Below are 18,414 nucleotides of genomic sequence, written 5' to 3'. Positions count from 1 at the left end.
GATTTGGGTTCCTCCTGAGCTGTTGGAGGAGCAGCTGAGCCACAGATTTATGTCCTGGTTCTTCTCCTGCTCTGATGCAGACAAAGTGAGTGGAACAAATCCTTGCCTCAGCTTTGCAGTGACCTTGTGTCCAGGTGACTGTGGTGCAGAGAGCTGCTAAAGCTGTCATTGGAGGAAGGAAATGTTTGTGTGACAAAACAGCTCCAAACTCCAGCGCTGGGAAGCAGAGCTGGTGTTCAGTGCAGTTCCCTCAGCAGTTCCTGGTGTGTCAAACAACTTTAATCAGCAAGTGTGGGAGAAAGCTGTGCCCAGTGCTCCCCCTGTTGCTGCTTGGTTTTCCAGGAGAACAGCACATAAATCATGTCAGAATTTGTGTCCTTTACTTTCCCCAAGAGCCCTGAACTGGGAGTGCTGCTGGAAAGCAGGAGGTGGGCAAATAAGAGTTAATTAGTTTCCCTGTTTTACAGATGGGGTCGAGGATTCGGTCTCTTGGGTTCCATCTTTGGAAAGGACAGTGCAATAAATCAGTCCAACAGTGTTTTTGGCCTGGTGTTTTATATACTACAAATGCTACTTGGTAAGTATTCATTCACTTCAGAGCCTCAAAGCAGGGCTGTGGGCATGAAGGAGGAGAGCAATATCCATTGCACAATCTGCAGGAAACCAGATAAATGCTTCTGATTTTTCTATCTCGGGGTTTTTTTAGCAGCACTCTAATGATACATCTGTCCAAAGGGCTTAAAACCCAACTGATAACGAGAGTAATTGCATTTTCTCCTGATATGCTATTAATAATCCAAGTGTGAAGACAGTTTCTGTGCTGGTATTTTCACTCCAGTATATTTGGCATTGGATTGCATGGTGGAAAAGAGGGAATAAAAATGAAATGGGCAAGTTTTGGAGGAGTAATGGAGAGAGCAGGCAAAAAAGTGCATGAAATATAATTTTATATATTTCTTGGTAACTCTGTGGTTTGCTACAAAGCTGTTAATCCTGACAGAAATAACCTGACCACGAATTTCCCTATAACTCAGGAATATGAGGATGGTTAATCCTACACACACTCCTTATCACAGGGCTGTCAGGCAGAGCTTTAGATATTCCTCTCCAAATACCCAGGTGGTGTTTTAACCAGAATTTTGTGGAACTGTTGCTGAGTGGCTGAGCTTGAATTCACTTTTGCCCTGTGTGGAGAGGGGTGAGTAACTGTGTCTCTCTTGTTGCAGGTATGACAGCAAGTGCAGTAGCAGCTCTAATCCTCATGACATCCTCCATAGTGTCTGTAGTAGGGTCCCTGTACTTGGCATACATTCTGTACTTCGTGCTGAAGGAATTTTGCATTGTCTGCGTGCTCACATATTTGCTGAACTTCATTCTCTTTATCATCAACTACAAACGACTAGTTTATTTGAACGAGGCCTGGAAGAGGCAACTCCAACCCAAACAGGAATAACCCCTGCTGGAACTTTTGACTGACAGTCTGAAGACCCAACTTCCATTTAAGTTTATTTTGCAGTAATTTTTTTATTCTCCATATCAGACACTTTTTGCCCCCCCCTTTCCCCCCTTTCCCCCTCACGAGAATCATAATGGAAATTTTGAATTATAAATTTCAAGGGGCCCCAGATAATTTCTCTGTGCTAATCTTCAGTTTCAATGCGGTTATGAAAGAAAGCTCTATAACAATCAAAGACAAGCTTTAACTTTACTTTGAAGGAGTTTTAGCCACAGCAAAACCTAGACTCTCTCTCTTCCCCCTCCACTTGTGAAGTGGGTAACACTTGCTATAAAATATCCTGTATATAAATTCAGGTATAACAAGATGTGATCATGACATGAAATATTCTAGACTAGCATCACCATATTTAATGTTGCCATGTTTACAATAAGTGTATTTTTTCTTTTTTTTTCTTTTTTTTCTTTTTTTTTTTTTTTAGCTGATGGACTTAGATTTGACTAGGACTTATACTGTAAATAAAATTAGAACTCTTGGTTTCATCCTTGGAGAACTCACTGTCCCCTGGGTTTGGTTAGGAGCTGTCAGAGGGTTCAGCTCAGAGTCGACTGACACGATGGAAGAAGTGACCTCTAAAGAACATGGAGTTGCTGCTCTCACTGTTGTGCTTTCACAAGAATGATGCTTGGGGTTGGTTCCATTTTTTCTTCTTTTTTTTTTCTTTTTTTTTTTTTTTTTTTTTGTCTCCAGTAACAAAAATGGAATTAAAGCTGAAACCTGAAGTATGCTGATTAAACGACAACCTCATTAATTTCTGTACAGAACAAAAATAGCTTCATGTGGTCAATGAAAAGCTGATTTGCAGATTGGGGGTTGGATGAAGTGTTCTTTCAGAGGACTCCATTTCCAAGCAGAGCTGTTCCATTTGAAGCTGTGCTCAGCCACCCAGTGTTACTAATGTTTGATGTTCTGTGAATGCTGCAGTATAGAATTGCAATTTGCAGTGGAAACCACTGAGTGAGCAGGATAACCAAGCAGTGCACTGAAAAAGCAGTTCCTTAATTGATCTTGGTCAGGATCTTTGGTTTGTGCTATATTGGGAAATGAACTTTAGGCCTGACACACACACACACAGAAGATCTCTTGGAAGGGCAACCTGTTTAATGGGATAAGTAAGTCAATGTGCTCCTGAAAATGAAATGTGATATAGTGCTATCATTGCTCTTTCTAAGAACTAATTGGGGAAAAAATATTAAACTGCAGATTTAAACAAAGGAACAAAATTGTACACATTGTTTCTGCACTCAGTATTCTAAGGCTGAATGTTAAAAGTGCCTTCTGTCTTCAAATCTTAAACCAAATACTTTGTGTTGAACTTGGCAGGCAGAAGTGTCCTTGCTTTAAAAATGAACAAACAAAATTCCCAGCAAACTCGCTGGGGATAGAAGAGTATTAAGAGATCTGGTTTTAGTTTTTAGACTGAGAAGTGGTAGCAGTATTGTTTTCAGTTTAATTTAAAAGGTTGATGTGATTTGGAAAAGTGAAATATTTGTGTTTCAGACTGTGTGACACCAAAATGTGTGGGTTCAGCTACTTTCTGTAATTGGTGCTGTGCTGCTTTTTGCCCTTGTCAGTTCGAAATATGAACAATTCCAACTGCATACCCATTTATTTAAAGAACTAATTTAACTCCTTTTAGCATTTTCATTCTCAAACATGAATGTCAGAGAGACACTTCCATTGTAAGTGGTTTTAAACACTAAGGATAAACTTGACTGTGAAACGAGCAGTGTTTCCATAGAGCAAAACAAGGTTGGAGATCAAATTCACAAAATTAATATTTAAATTACTACTGAAATAATTCTGGTTTGCACCAAGGGTAGAGGTGGAAACTGCTTTTCTGTACAGAGTTGTGTGGTGTGAGTAACATCTGTTGCATGTAACACTAAATGACTTGTCCCTCGTCTGACAGTTTTAGCCAACAATCCATTAAATGAGTTTTGTATTGACCAGAGTATAGTTAAAGCTTGTCTTGATGTTTAGTTCTGTCTCTCAAATGCCTTCCACTTTGATATTAAGGGGAATGAATGATGTTGAATTGGTCCCTCAAGGCTTGGCTTTGTTCTCTCCCAAGCCCTGAGGCAGTAGCAGTGTTTCCTGTGTTGTACAGATTTTATTTCGATGCATTCCTGTGATCTACACTAAAGGCATCTTCTTTTCATCCAAGGAAGAGGTGAACATGTGCTGCCTGAAAGTTGCTCCTGTCTCAGAGCAAGCAGCCATGGAGACAAGTCTAATCCATGAGTACTTGGTCCAATTCTGGGAAAAAAAGAGGAGAAAAAGCCCCATCAGCTGAAAGTATTGTGTTGACTTCACTGTGTCTTGTGCTTGTTTGTGTGGGCATAGTCTGTTGATTCAGTTTGTTTAGTAAAAATGTTTAGGGCCAGATTTCCAGCAGTCCTTGTTAGTGTGCACAGAGGGAGCAAATGGAGCTGGAGTTTGGGCTCTGGGAGAATTTGCAGCCACACTTTGTGCACAGCTTTGCAAATCTGATCCTTCATTGTGAACACTCTTGGCTTGTGTGCTTCCCTTGCAGTTCCTTTTTACTGGGAGTGATTTGCTAGAAATGGCCCTGATTTCTTCTCTTTCTCTCTCATGCTTCAGAAATGCAGTTGGCCTGAATAAAGGGCAGAATTATCTTAGCAGGAGAAATTTGGACCTTTCTGCTTCCAGTTCTTTTGACTCTTTCCTTGCTGCTCCCAATGATAGAAACAGCATTTTCCTTCAGGAAAATGGGCTGTGATTGAAATCAGGAGTGCAGCTGTGCCCCCCTGCCTGCCCCAGCCAAAATGTGGTGGCAAATGTGTGCTTGATACTGGTTTTAATCCTTCCAAATCCAAAGGCAAATCCTAAAATTTCCCGGGGATGCAGGAGTCTGGGTAAAGGCAGGTGAATGATATTTGGGCTGGCAAGGGACAGGGGGTGTTACAGAGATCCTTGTTGTGGTTTCAGCACTCAGGAGAATGGAAGGGATAAAATTCACAGTATCCAAACAGAGGTTCTGAATTTGGGCTCTTCCTGCCCCTCTTTGGCTCTCTCAGAATCCCAAAATTCCTTTAGGATCATGGAATATTCTGAGTTGGAAATTTGACAGTGAGGGGCGGATTGGAAAGGCAACAAAACCTCATCCCAAACCCTGCTTAGGAATTTACCATTCCTGAAATCCTCTTACTGTAAGGTACTTGCTACTCTTTAAGGCCAGGGAGGAAATGAATATTCTTGGAAGTTTCTCCCAGTGAAACATTTGTGACACTGAGGCCAGTGAAACATTCCTGAGCACCTTTGGGATCTGAAGGGACAGCAGATCTCTGCTGAGGAGCTTTCTGAATGCTGGAGTTGGCATTTTTGTGCTGCTGTAGTCTCAGTTGTTCCAGGAGGTTGGTGAGGTGCTTCAGGCAGTTCTGCTCCTCATTTACGTGGGCTGAGATCAGAGCTTGGCTTTGGTTCTGCCAATGTTGTTTAAACTGGTCCAGAAAAGATATGAAGTATTCTGTTACCACAAAACTGTGTTAAGCATGGCCTAAATATTAGGTGTTTGTTCTGTATAGTATGTTCCATCAACTATTTATTCCCAGGGCTTTCAAATCCAACACCCATTTAAAATGGAGTCATTGGGCAGGTGTTCCTTTTCTCAATATAGGCTGAGAGATTCTCTACTGGAGGTTTAGGATACAATTTTGCTAACAGGTAAAAAACCATGTAAATATGTATGAATTCTATTTGTTGCACATAACTTTTTTGGTAAAAAAGAAAAAAAAAAAAGAAAAAAAAAACCACCAACAAAAATAAATGTAGAAATTACCTGTGGATGTCTTGCTGCAATCATTCTTATGCTGCATTCATGCAGTCCAAACATAAGAGCTTGAATGAACCCAACCAGAGGCCTTTTTGGACTCAGTCTGAGCCTTAGAAACTGTTTTTAATGTCAGTACTGTAATTCTGTTTCTAGAAATTGTACCAAGTCGTGTGGTTTTCCCCCAAGACCTTGTGTGTGTTTAGCAGTAGAAGGGTTAAAGCACTTGATTCTCCCCAGATCCCAGTTTTCCCAGTAGAATTCCTGCAGCTTTTGTCTGGCTGAGCATTGTGTGTAAAGGCTGAGCAGCGTTGACTTGAGGCTTTCAATGTTTACAGTTCTTTAAGCAAAAAAAAGAAACAAAAAAAAAATCCCACCCAATCTTGTGATTTTTATCACTTTCTGCTTTATTGGGGCTGCTCAAAGCTGGTCCCACAGACCACAAGATCCCTGGAAAAAGGGCTGGAGTGTCCCTGGAATTGGGGAGGGAGCTGCTGGCAGGGTTGGGTTCGTTGAGAACGAGCAGGAATTAACCCTCAGATGTGTGCTCAGATTTTGGGGGAGCTGAGCTGAGCCCTGCTTTGTAAGGAGTGACCAATGTCAAATCCTCATCTGTGTTTTGGTCAGGTTTGTTGAAATTGAAGAAAATGAGTTTTTAAAGGATGATGGAGAAGTTGAAATGACTTTCAAACACTGCTAGTTGGCAGTACCATGGTGTGCTTGAACAAATGTCCTTTTATTGTGCATAGAGTTTTATATTCTGGGGGTTTAGTTCTAGAGAACATCTAGGCCTAGCACAGTGTGAGGAATGCTGTAATGTTGTTTCTTTTCCCTTACAAACACAAGAAAAATTGTTGTGGAGTCTGCAGTGAACATCTGTGTCCTTATTGTGCTGGGGCAGGGTGGAAGGTGCTGTTGGTTCCTCGTGTACCACCTCTGAAGGGAACAGAATTTGGCCAGCACACAAGAGAAAAGCAAATATTTCCTTTATATGCTCAGATTTGGTCACTTCCCTGAGGCACAGAGAGGCAGCTGCAGAGCAGGAGCCATGGCACCGCTTCCACCCAGAATCTGTGAATTCCAATAACCAAACTCCAGAATTGGAACTTCCCAAATGCATTGGGCAGCCTCTGCTTTTGTTATTCTGCTCCTTGTGCTGCTGCTTTTGGGAAGTTTGCAGATTAAATATTCTGAGTTTTGCTGAGTGCTGGTGAGATCCATGCCTGGCTAAAGCCTGGCCTAGGCTGCTGTGCAGGCCTAAAGGGACAGCACTGCAGCAGCACAGGGATTTACCTACACCTGCCCCAGAGGGCTTCAGGCCACTCTCAGAAAGCTTTGGAACAGAATTTCCCTCTGGGCTGCTCTTCCTGTGGTGATATTTAAGATGAAAGAAGCCCTTCCACATGGAAGTGGCATTGTTGGACACAGTTTGTGTCTGACAGTGGCAGTCTTGGTACTGTAAAATAAGTAAGATTTCAAGTTGATTTGATGTAGTCCCTCCCTCTGTAACATTCCACCTTGCTGCTGGAACAGGAATTCCAGGCTCTCTGTTGGAGGGTGGTGGGTGGCTCACAGCCCTCCTGGCTGCTGGAATGCTCAGGATTTCTCACACATCCATCCTGTCAGGCCAGAGCAGCTGCACACACTGTGCTCCTCTGCAACCCTGGGGACAGTTTGCTGTGATCTCAATAGTGTTAACTCTTAGGGGACTTTAACTGGAAAACCTCATTTGCTTTAGAGGGATTTGATGTTCATTTAGAGTAACTTAGATTTTTTTAAGTTCAGCATTGAGTTGTATCATGTAATATTTGTAATTTTTTTTGTCATAAACAGATACCTCAGTCAGGATTTCTTAACTTCAGCTCCTTGAAAGTGAATATTTGTTTTCCTGCCTGGAAACAAGAAGCCTCCAGAGGTGGCTGAGCAGAGGAAACAAAAGTTTCTGATCTGCTTTTGCATCACAGTAACTACTTCAGGTGGACTAGAAATCGCACTGGACTTGCAAGACTTCAATCAGGCATAAAACTTATTTAAACAGAGATTTAATAACGAGTTCAGCATAATCCCCAGGCACTAAACCCTTTGTTTTCATTTTAGGAAGAGGGAATGTGATGTTATTGCAGGAGGAAGACAGCTTGATTCATTTGCAATCCTCCAGTACCTGTCCCTAAGGACAAAGGCAGCGGCTTTGGGCTGGCGCTGGCGGGTGAAGATTCCCTTCTTGTTGCCCAGAACTCGTGTGGTGCCTGCAGAGAAGTTAGAAAATACAGAAATGTATAAAGCAGGCTCTGCTGGGAGCTGTTACAATGGAGGTACTAAATCAGGCCACGTGGAAGAGACCTCTGCACTTTGTCTGCACAGTCAGGGGAGCCGGGCAGGATCCGTGGATGGGACAGGGCAGTTCAGCTGCAGCAGCTCCTGTTCTACAGCTGCTGGGCTGGGACACTCACTGGGGTGTGCCCAATCCTCAGAGTTACATCTGCTGGAGATTGGCTCCACCTTCAGATTGGATGGAGGAAATGGTGGTGACCTTTTACTGTCCTGTGTGGTGTCTGGATCCTTTCTTCCTGTTTCAGTTTTTGTAGGAAATTATAGAAAAGGATTGCAACAGGTAGAGAGCCTGGAACTGCATCTGTGTGTGACCTTGTCTACGTTTTCTCAGTTCTTTTTGATGCTGCTTTTCTGGGCACTGCCATCCCTAAGCTTTCCAATGCCTGTCCTGGTGCTCTGCAGGGTATTTTAGTGCTGTTCCTCCTTCTCCCTGACTGCTCACCACCCAACCCACTGCAGGTGGCATAAGCAGAACAGGTTCATTGTTAGATCTGAGTTGAGATTGTTTCATTTCTGTGAATTAAGGAATTTCCCTTCCTTTGTGACTGCACTTATCTATTAATAATGGATGGGGTGTCATGGTGAGCCAGCTGTGTGCCATTGTGGCATCTGCTCCTCTGCTGCTGAACCTCTACCAAGTAAATTATGATTATTTAAGGTGCTCTGTTCCCAGGGCAGCTGCAGGGGACACTGGAAGCAAGTGAGATGTCCCTGACAGCTGCCTGAAGCTCTGAATTGAGGGTGGCTAAAAACCAGGAGCAACTGGGTCCTCACAAGCTTCCCCTGTGCATTGTCCCATGTTCCTGGGAGCATCTGTGCAGGAGGAAGGGTGAATTAAGCACAGGCAGGGCCTTCCAAGGTCATGCTGGATTTTGTGACAAAACCTGGTGAACACAGGGCCTTCAGCACAGTGTTTGTGTGGCACAACCACTAAACTCCCAGGGAGGATGGAAAGGTTTAGAATATAAATAAAATCTCACCTTGATTGGTCATGAAATCAGCAAAATTCCAGATGAGCTCCCCAACCACGTACTCCTTCCTCTTCTTGTCCAGCACAGAGTGGTACTCCCTGAGCAGGGCCTGCTGGTACTCCTCACTGAACATCAGGGGAGGGTCCTGCAGCCAGGAGAGAGGCTCAGGGCACAAACAATCCCACTCCCAACTATTCCTGACCAGCAGCTCTGGGGCTGCCTGCTCTGCTGGCTGGGCTGCATTAACCTGCAGCACAGAACTCCAGGTATTCCCAGGGGGAATTCCCCTGGTGGCCTTTGTCATGACAGGGACAGGAGTGCCACCCCCCTCCATGGGACAGCACCAGGAACTTCCATTCTCCAGGCTCTGCTTTCATTTAAGCATTTTCTAGCACTTCCAAGGACACATTTTGGAGTCCTCTTTAGCAGACAGAGTGAGTGGCAGAGCTCTCTGGTTTTGGTGGAGCAGGATCCCAATCCTGGAGCCTTTTGGACACTCCCAGCTAAAGCATCTCCCAGCAAAGCCAGGCCCAGTGGTGCCAGCCTCTCCCAGTTACCATTTTCTGCCTTCTAAGAGCTGTTTCCACCACAACACTCACACTGTGCAGCCCAGGCACTGAGTCTGCTCCATATTCACTCTGGATAATGGGTTTTTGGTAGGTTTTATACCAGTTCTCAAACTGGGCTGTGAGTTGGAGTGGGATCACTTCCAGGTGGCCTGGGTCATGGTACCAGGAGAAGTAGCTGTTCACACAAATCACATCCACATAGGGAGCCTGCAAAAAACAAGGTGAGAGTGTTTTGGCACAGACTTCAACCTTCTCTTGTAAAGCTAAATCCTCCTTTGGGTTCAATTAATGGAATCCAGGTTTATTACACATAGAACTAATTGTTTCCCCCATCACTCAGGCTCTCCAACTATAATCTCTTTCCCAGAAAAAAAAAAAAAAAAAGAAAGGATAAATTTAATGAGCTAACAGCATTAATTTGGCATTTTTCTTACAGATTAGGAAGTCACAGCAAAGAGTTAGACAAGATCAACACGTTTCATTCTCAGGTTTGTTAGAAGTTTTTTTGTTTCCAAGATGTCTCTGGCTTGCTGGTACATTTAGATGTACTTTTTCTTTTTGAGTATTGGAATGTGATTATCAAGTGAGTGGTCAAATATTTTGACTAGCAACTAAATTTTGTGCATCAATGGTGCAATACTAAGACTAAAGCATTCTGCAAGTTATTTGCCATTTCTACCACATGGACAGTGTGATAAAAGGGCACAAAGCCCCCTCAAAATAAAGTGATGTTGTATGTAACTTGTTCAATGTTCTCTTAACATGTTTTGTAATAAAAGAAAAAAAAAGTTCTAATATCATATCAGTGTATGAGAGATCTGTTCTCTGGGTTTGTTTGCCTGGGCTCCTCCAGTTGGGCAGAGTGGGAATGGGATATCCAAAAGCAGATTCCTGCTGGGCTCCTTCATCTTTAAAACCATTAGAGGTTTGTTTTCTTTTCTGGAGTGGGGAGGAAAAACCTCAGAGTTGCAGCCATTCCTGCTAATTAGAGGACATTTTAGAAGAAATCCAAAGTGCAACCTGGATCAGGGATGTGTGGCAGCACCAACTCACCTGCTAGGAGTGATTATTGTACAAGGATCTACCTCTACCCTGGAAACAAATACAGGTGTTAAAAATCCTTGGTGCATGCTATGAAAGGCCCAAAAATGCAAGGAAAGTGCATTGTGATCATTTATCCAGCTCCAGGACTTTAATTGTGGAGCTGGAGGAGCTTTTAGATTATTCAACACAAAAAGACATCTGCCAAAGAAGATCTAGAGCAGTTGAAAGCAGGAATTAAAGCAAAGCTTCCTTCCTTTAGACTTCCACAAGGGTTGTGAGCATTTTAAAGAGGTTTAAGCTTTGGCTTAATTGCAAGTGAAAATCCTGAGCATTAGTAAACAGAATCAATGGCATAGCAAAGCATGACAATATTAATGGAATCCAGGGGCATAATCCTGCACACAAAGAATTGTTCTCTCTTACAGATCTTTTTTTTTTTCTCCAGCTGGACTACAACTACAGGATAAGGTGATTTCTACTAGAGACAAAAATGTAATTTTTCTTTAGCCTTTCCCTGCTAAATATCTCCAGTAAATTTAGATAGGAGTGGGGGGGGGGGAAGGAATACAAAACAAGTGACAAGAGAAGGAAATTTAATGTGTGAATTTAAAAAAAAAAGAAAGGAAAAGCTAGAAAATAAAGCAAACTTACACCATGATCAAGAGCGTAATTAGCATCTGTCACAAAGGTGACTGGTCTGGAGGGGTCGAGAGCTTTAGTGTGAGCTATCACTGTCCTGTTTGCAAACAGTAAAGCAAGAGTTCAACAACAGCATGGAGCAGCACAGCCCCCTCTCCCCAGGCTCTCTGTCCTTCCACCCCCCAGACTGAGCTGCTTTTGATTTAGCAGCCAGAGTTGGAATGAAATAAAGAGAATATCTGTCACCAAGAGGTTGCTACGGCACCTGAAAAGGAGCAGAGTGGAAGCACACCAAGCACAGGCACATGGGTGGTGCCAGCAGCTCAGAAGGTGGAGGGACAGTTGAGTTTGAGGACAAAACTGTAAAAAGGGCAATAGGAAGTCTCTGAACAACTCCTGGGATGTTCCTGAGGAAGCCCTGAGTGAGGGAGATGGGACAGAACGGGAGAGTCAAGCTCTGCTGCTGCCCTGGCATTGCAGGAGGGTGGTGGAACCTCCTGAAGAATGAAACTCACAGTTCTCTCTTAATGCACCTCAGCTCCCAGGGACAGTCTGCTGCTGATTACACAGCTGCCTCTGGGCTACCCAAAGCTTAAATCTCTTGAGAAACAAACCAAGGGGGCTGCAGGGACTCAAAGCAGTGGCTTTGAAGTGGGAAGCCACAGGACAAACAAGCAGCATTGACTGCAGAACCTTGTGTTCAGAATGAAAGGCCAGTTATTTTACAGCTTTGCTGAAAATCTCACAGGACTCAGCACCCATCTTCCAGTGGTAACAAGGAACATTCCATTCTCACCAGGTCTGGTTTTACTCAACCCTCAGCTCAAGAAGAGATGCTCAAACCAAGTGGACTCCTGGGAATTTTGTGGAGCCTTGGTGGGTCTGAACCAACACGTTGGGACAGTTCTGAGCATCGGTTTCACACGTGCAGCAGTTGCATTTTAGTTTGCATCCACAGGTTCCCAAAAAATTCCAGGGTTCCCAAAAAATGCCTGCCCTCCCTTTACTACCTCTCTGAGCCATCCCAAAGGAAGAAGAGTCATCATCTGCCAGGAGATGAGGAGCAGAGGCACTTACTTGAAGTAGTGAGCAGCTGGGGGCAGCTCTGAGGCCGGCTCGTTGGCCACTGACCACATGACCACGGAGGGCCTGTTCTTATCCCTGCGCACCAGCTCCTCCATCACTGCCAGGTGGTGCTGCAGGGACCTGTTCCCAAAGCTCTCTCTGCAAGGCAGAAGGAGGGGAGGGTGTGAAATCCATCCATTCCCCTGGGAAAACTCAGCACAGCAGGTGCTGGGGATGGCTGTCACTATAGGACACGAAAGAGCACAAGCGCACACCGCTGCTCTCTGGGTGGAGAAAAAGAAGGGAGGATTATTTTCTGACTCCAACATTTATAGATTTCCAAAAGTGACAGTGGATTGGAGGGCGACAGTGCCACCTTTCCAATGACACTGGACAAACTAACAGTCCATCAAATTTCTCCTCCTCCATAAAGGAATGCAAAACAATGAGTTATTTACAGAAAGCGTGTGAGGAAGTTCGCTACAAAAATGTTAACATCAGAAAGCTTAAAAAATCTTAAAAAATTAAAGTGACAGATGGCTTCTGCCTCATTTCCCCAAAGTTTACTGCACAGTTCAGGGCCATGGTTTGGGCTCATTAATGGAGCCATGTGGCAAAATGTGGCAAAGTGCCCTCATCATGAGGCATTGCCCAACATCATGAGGCACCACCGGTGGCGCAACGGGACATTTCCAAACAGAACAAAGTACTCCCACTATCAGCACTGAGGACAGAAGTGTAAGAGCAGTAAAGGGACACTGGGGAGCAGCTGAGAGGGGAGCAGAGGGGCGAGGGCAGGGCGTGCTGGCAGCTCTTACGGCAGTTTGATGCCCACCCCCGGGCTCTCGTCGATGACGGCGATGCCGTAGGCGTCGCACAGGTCCATGATCTCCTCAGCGTAGGGGTAGTGGCTGGTGCGGAACGAGTTGGCCCCCAGCCAGCGCAGCAGGTTGAAATCCTTCACAATCAGGGGCCAGTCCAGGCCTTTGCCACGGATCTGGGGGGAGAGAGAGCAACCAGCCCTTGTGAGCAGAGCTCCCCTGCCCAGGGTGGGGAACCCAACAGCCACTGCCACAGTCAGAGGGGTTTGGGTTGGAGGGGACCTTAAAGCTCTTATCATTCCACCCCTGCCATGGTTGCTCCAAGCCCTGTCCAACTGGCCTGGAAGGCTTGCAGGGATGGGGCAGCCACAGCTTCTCTGTGCAATCTGTGCCAGGGCCTCCCCACCCTCACAGCAGACTGTCTGTCTGTCTGTCTGTCTGTCAGCATGTCTGGCTGAAAGCTGTGCTGGGAGATGCTTCAGTGTCTCCACTAGCACATCCATGTGCCCTGAGGGATGGCAGGACCGGGCATGGTGTGGGTGTCCCCTTAGTGCTTAGCCTGGCAGGAGGGTGTGAGAGGAGAGGGGAGGGGAGGCAGCACAGGTGCCACCTGGGCAGTGTGAGCTGAGGTGGCCCTGGGTGTCACACTCACGTCTGCATCCTCGTGCTTGTTGACCCCGTGGAAGTAGAAGGGCCGGCCGTTGATGAGGAACTGGCTGCTGGTGACGTGCACGGTGCGGATGCCCACGGGCAGCGTGTACACGTCCTCCAGCAGGGCCCCATCCAGCTGGGCCTGCATCCTCACCTGTGTGTCCAGGGAGCAACAGGGGGAGCCCTCACAGGGATGCCCAGGGCTCCCTCCCCTGTCTGGGAGGGAGATTCTGGCCCCACATCCCTTCCCAGCCCTCAGCACACAGCCTGCTCCTCACTGCTGCTGCTGGGGGGAGCTGGGTCTGACTGAACAAAAATACAAATCCAAGGTGTGGAAGCCGGAGGATGAAGGATGAGCCCCTGGATGTCCCTTTTTGCTCATCCCAAAAAACTTCAGTGTCTTTTCCCCACGGCATCCCCCCAGGCCATTTCTGTGCCCTTGATGCCAGGCAATGACTGCCACATCCCCTGCTCCCAGGTGTGACCCTGAGCCCCTGGAAACTCAGAGCAGCTCATCCTCCCTGATTTCTGCAACATCAGAGCAGCTCATCCTCCCTGATTTCTGCACCTGAACATCAGAGCAGCTCATCCTCCCTGATTTCTGCACCTGAACATCAGAGCAGCTCATCCTCCCTGATTTCTGCAACATCAGAGCAGCTCATCCTCCCTGATCTCTGCACCTGAACATCAGAGCAGCTCATCCTCCCTGATTTCTGCACCTGAACATCAGAGCAGCTCATCCTCCCTGATTTCTGCACCTGAACATCACCACTGATCCTTAACTCCCACAGCATCTCCCAGGCTCCAGCTGTTAACTCATCATCTCCCCAGAGGGGATGGACTGGACCCTCAGTCAGCAGCTCAGAGCACAGTCCAGCAATGCCCTTCTCCCTGCCAGCCCCTTCAGAAGCTGCCAAAGCTTGATTTGATTAGTGCTTAATTAGCAGAGCCACTCTGGTCACACGCACAGGGCCCCTGAGAAGAGGACAGGCCATATGGCAGTGCCTTAACCCCATTAAACACACCCCCAGAGGAGGAAATGCCACTTTACCTCCAAGGAGTACAGGTATCCAGGGTTCTCGTGCATCAGGTAAGGCCACCAGAGGTTGGGGCTGAGGACTTTGAGCTCTCCCACTGGGCCATCACCTGTAGCCACCACCTTCCCCTCCTGGTCACGTAAGCTCAGGGACAAGGAATTGGCTGTGCTGCCAGCCACTGACACCTGATACTGCACCCTGGCTGGCTCAGAGGAAACAAAAAACAATCAGAGACTGCAGGAGACAGCTCAGCCTCAGGAAAAGCCACTAGGAAACAAATTCAATCAGACCAGTGCAGGATGTTTTCCCTTTGGCTGCCCTTGGCACCTCCATTTGGAGCCTGAGGGAGCTGCTCTGGACCTACCCACGCTGTCTGATGAAGTGGTTGTCACAGTGATGTCATCGATGTAGGCAGCAGGAGTGGTGTAAAGCACAACTGGGCGGTGGATCCCAGCATAATTAAAGAAATCAAACTTGGTGTTCTGCACAAAATAGTTCTTGGGGTACCTGAGTGAGCAAGACGGGGGCAAGGCTGCATTACACTTCACTACACAGCAGAAGGCAGTGCAAAATAATAATAATAATGTAAAATATCTTTATGACAGGCTGGATCTGTCTGTCAGCTGCTACACTGAAGGATTTTGCAGTTAACAAAGAAGTTAACAAAGATCTTCATCCTTCAGGAGAGCTGCAGCTCCCAGCTGAATCCAAGCTTCTCAAACCTGCCCTGGATTCAGCCTGGCACATCACCCAATCAGAGCCCCCTGGGCACAAAACAGATGCAATAACTCACTGCTGATTCCTCACAACGCCACAGCTTAAAACTCCTCACAGCTCCACCATAAAGACAACCCCATGGAGGCATTTCTGAACCAGCAGCTGAACAAACTGCCCCCCTCTCCCACACCCAGCAGTAAAACAGCCCAGAACTCACCTTGATTTGTCAGCCATGTACTGGATGGAGCCCGGGGGCAGCGTGTGGGGGGTCAGGGTGTTGTTGAGGGCCACAGTGATGCGGCACAGGGAGCCTGGGCTGCCCTGCACCACGCTGCTGATGTCAGCCTCAAAGGGCAGGTGCCCCCCTTCGTGCTCCACCACCTGCACCCCGTTCACCCACTGCAAGGAAAAACACCAAAAAATGGGTTATAGGGATTTTGGGGTCAGCAGAGCACGGGGAAGGGAAGCCTGGTTATGAGGAACACCTGGGCTCTTGATCCTCAAAGGGTCTTTGAGGGATCAGCCTTGATCTTTGAGGGATTCCCTCTGCTGGGAGCTAGGTCTGGGTCACATCAAGTGTCACTGAGGGACACAGTGTCACACACATGTTTTATGGAAAATCCTTTCCTTAGGATTTTTTGCTCCTGAGAAGCTGAGAGGCCTCAGGAACAACATGTAACCAATGGTTATCTGCTGCTGTGGAATGCAACAGGTGGGGCTGGGATTGGTCTCATCTGGTTGTTTCTAATGAATGGCCAATCACAGCCCAGCTGTCTGGACTGTCTTGGTCAGTCATGAGATTTTGTTATCATTCTTTTTCTATTCTTAGCCAGCCTTCTGATGAAATCCTTCCTTCTATTCTTTTAGTATAGTTTTAATATAATATATATCATAAAATAATAAACCAGCTTTTTGAAACATGGAGTCAGATCCTCATCTCTTCCCTCAGCCTCAGACCCCTGTGAACACCACCACAACACAGTGTGGGGCAGATCCATTAATCAGGAAATGTTTAATTGCCAACCCCAAAACTACAGCATCAGAGAAACTGGAATTCATTCTTGCTGGGGGAAAACGGGCACGAGCTCAGAAGGGGATGCAAAATCGAGGCAGGGACGCATTTGCTGAACAAACCATAGAACTGCCTTTAGTCCAGCCTAATTTAGGAAGCAGTAATTGGCCCCAGTTTAGGGCCGATCCCCCGGCACGTACCACGATGGAGTAGTAATGGGCGCTCCCAAAGCGCAGCACCACCCTGGGGGCGGGATCGCCCTGCAGCCAGCGCAGGGGGAGCAGCACCTCCTTCTCGTACCACACCCAGCCGATGAAATTCTCCAGGCTGGGGTCCTGCGTGATGTCGTTGAAGCTGGCAGGCACCGGCATGTCAATCACGGGGCCGGTCTGGCAGGAATGGCGTGGCAAAGGAAGGAACAGAGAGTTTTTAAAAATGAATTTTACTACTGGAGGCGTCCCCTTCCAGTGACATCCTTACAGTGCCTTTGCCAAGGGGAAATACTTGGGAAAAGCTGTTTAGAAACTGCTGAGATCTCTCACAGCTCCTATACAAGCCCTGATTAGCACCAGGCACATGAACCTGCCTGTTCCTACAGGAAGCAGCTGCTGCTTTCTATTCCCCTCCTGCTGTACAATGAAATGTTTTCATTAATGGCCCTGGCATCGTGGAATCATAGAAGTGAGGAGGGAAAAACCCAAGCCCAGGTTGTTGTTTCAGTGCAATTTTTTCCTGCACAGCTCCAGAGCAATGTGGGAGTTGTGGTGCTGTTTGTCAGCTAAGAGCTGTAGTAAGAGTGTAACAAAATAATAGATATTTTGGGCAGTAACGGATATTTTGGGATATTTTTCTCCCCGTGGAGACTGTTTGGGATCAGCCCAGCCTTTCTCACTGCATGAAACAACAGAGATTCCTTGGAATTACAAGAGAATCCATTCAGTTGCTTATTTCAACATGAAGATTAGAGGGAGGCAGTGTCACAGTACATTGAATATTGAGGAATCCAGATGCTGTTGCCAAACAGAGCTGTTCATTTTCAGCACTTTCTGCACTCAGGATGTTGCACAAAGGAGTTCTGCAGTTCTCCTTCCCTGAGGAAGCCTCAGGAAATGGAATGAGGAAGGTCTGGGCACCCAGGGTGGGCATCATGTGCGTGGCTGACTCAGCACTGCCACTGCAGAGCCCGGTGCCCTCATCAGAAAATCCGAGCGGGAAAATCCTTGGATGGGCAAGAGGATTTTCTAGAATCTGATGCAGGAAAACCCTTGCCTGGGCTGGCCAGAACCTGAGTGTCCTTCAGGGAGATTCTCTGAGCTCTAAAACAGGTTGAGTGCACCCATCTAAGCCTCTCTTTGAAGGGACACAGCTCAGGATTCCTCTCCTCTGCAAAACCTCCAGCAGCACAGTGCCCTTCAGCTCTTCTCTCCTTCCACAACCCAGCAACAAAATCGGCCAAAAGGCTAAAACAGAAATAATGAACGACTTATACATTTTATGCATAAAATCCCTAACTCCTTTCTGTCAGGCAATGCAGTTATTTCCAAGCGGATCTCAGTCACACCAAAACTTTTCTACCAGCACTCTGAAACTTTGGAATAAACAATTCCCAGTGCCCTTCCAGGCACATCTGTGCTGATTCTGTGCTGCTGGAAGCTCAGAGCTGTGCAAGGCTCCTGGAGGTGAACGGGGCTCATTCAAAGGGTGTCTACCTTCGGAGGGCATCATCAGGGGCTGCTAATTAGGAACCGCCCCAAGAACAGTTCGGAGCAGGGTCAGCTGCTAATTAGGAGCTGCCTCAAGAACAACCTGCGCCGGGCCAGCACCGTGAGGAGAACGGCAGCCCGGTGGGGAAGAAAGCAGGGAAAGAGGAAAAGAGGAAGAAAGAAGAGGAGCCCCTACAGCGGGCCGGAGCCCGGTTCTGAGGGGAAGGAGCGCAGCCCGTGCCCGGGGATGGGCAGCGCCCGCCCCGCTCCCCGCTACCTGCCGGAGCGGCCGCCGGTACCAGCGCTGCGCGAACCCGGCGTCCCTGCCCGGAGACAGATCGGCGCGGAAGCTCCAGAGGCCGCCGAGCTCCCTGCGCTCGCGGGAGGGGGTGTCCCGGGGCTGCAGCATCCCGGCGGCACCGGCCGCCAGCCCCGGGAGGAACAGCAGCAGCACCGGCAGCATCAGCAGCGTGCACAGACCGGCCCCGCCGCCGCCTGCGGCCGCCAGCGCCATCTTGGCTGTGGGCAGGGCCCGCTGAGGGAGA

General features: G+C 47.1%; 2 protein-coding genes across 2 annotated transcripts in view; one reads left to right on the top strand and one right to left on the bottom strand.

Annotated features, from left to right (window-relative positions):
- VKORC1L1 (vitamin K epoxide reductase complex subunit 1 like 1) overlaps window positions 1–9,980 on the top strand; it is a 19,835-nt gene extending 9,855 nt beyond the window's left edge. Inside the window, exons 2-3 of the mRNA XM_071448061.1 lie at window positions 468–577; window positions 1,227–9,980. Of these exons, the coding sequence (XP_071304162.1) occupies window positions 468–577; window positions 1,227–1,453 (337 nt within the window). The 3' untranslated portion in view covers window positions 1,454–9,980. The remainder of the gene's footprint in view (window positions 1–467; window positions 578–1,226) is intronic.
- Window positions 7,336–18,414, bottom strand: GUSB (glucuronidase beta). Its single transcript, XM_071448059.1, has 12 exons — window positions 18,147–18,414; window positions 16,367–16,555; window positions 15,372–15,553; window positions 14,802–14,944; window positions 14,452–14,639; window positions 13,402–13,554; window positions 12,747–12,925; window positions 11,941–12,087; window positions 10,876–10,960; window positions 9,211–9,387; window positions 8,621–8,756; window positions 7,336–7,555 (listed from the first exon to the last, which is right to left on the bottom strand). The coding sequence occupies exons 1-12, from the start codon at window positions 18,381–18,383 to the stop codon at window positions 7,398–7,400; spliced, it is 1,974 nt and encodes a 657-aa protein (XP_071304160.1). The 5' UTR covers window positions 18,384–18,414; the 3' UTR covers window positions 7,336–7,397.

Source organism: Agelaius tricolor, unplaced genomic scaffold (genome assembly GCF_023055355.1).
Source record: "Agelaius tricolor isolate 1412-34295 unplaced genomic scaffold, bAgeTri1.0.p SCAF_25, whole genome shotgun sequence".
Lineage (NCBI taxonomy): Eukaryota > Metazoa > Chordata > Aves > Passeriformes > Icteridae > Agelaius > Agelaius tricolor.
This window is presented reverse-complemented; position numbering and strand designations above follow the sequence as displayed.

What these genes read in the sequence shown, in the direction of transcription:
- GUSB (XM_071448059.1), bottom strand. Translation starts at nt 18,383, where the DNA reads ATGGCGCTGGCGGCCGCAGGCGGCGGCGGGGCCGGTCTGTGCACGCTG. An exon ending in CCCATTACTACTCCATCGTG is followed by an intron (nt 15,554 to 16,366) that starts GTACGTGCCGGG and finishes TTTTCCTTGCAG; the next exon opens with TGGGTGAACGGGGTGCAGGT. An exon ending in CAGTGCCTGGGCTGCACAGT is followed by an intron (nt 8,757 to 9,210) that starts GTGAGTGTTGTG and finishes TCCTGGCTGCAG; the next exon opens with GACCCTCCCCTGATGTTCAG.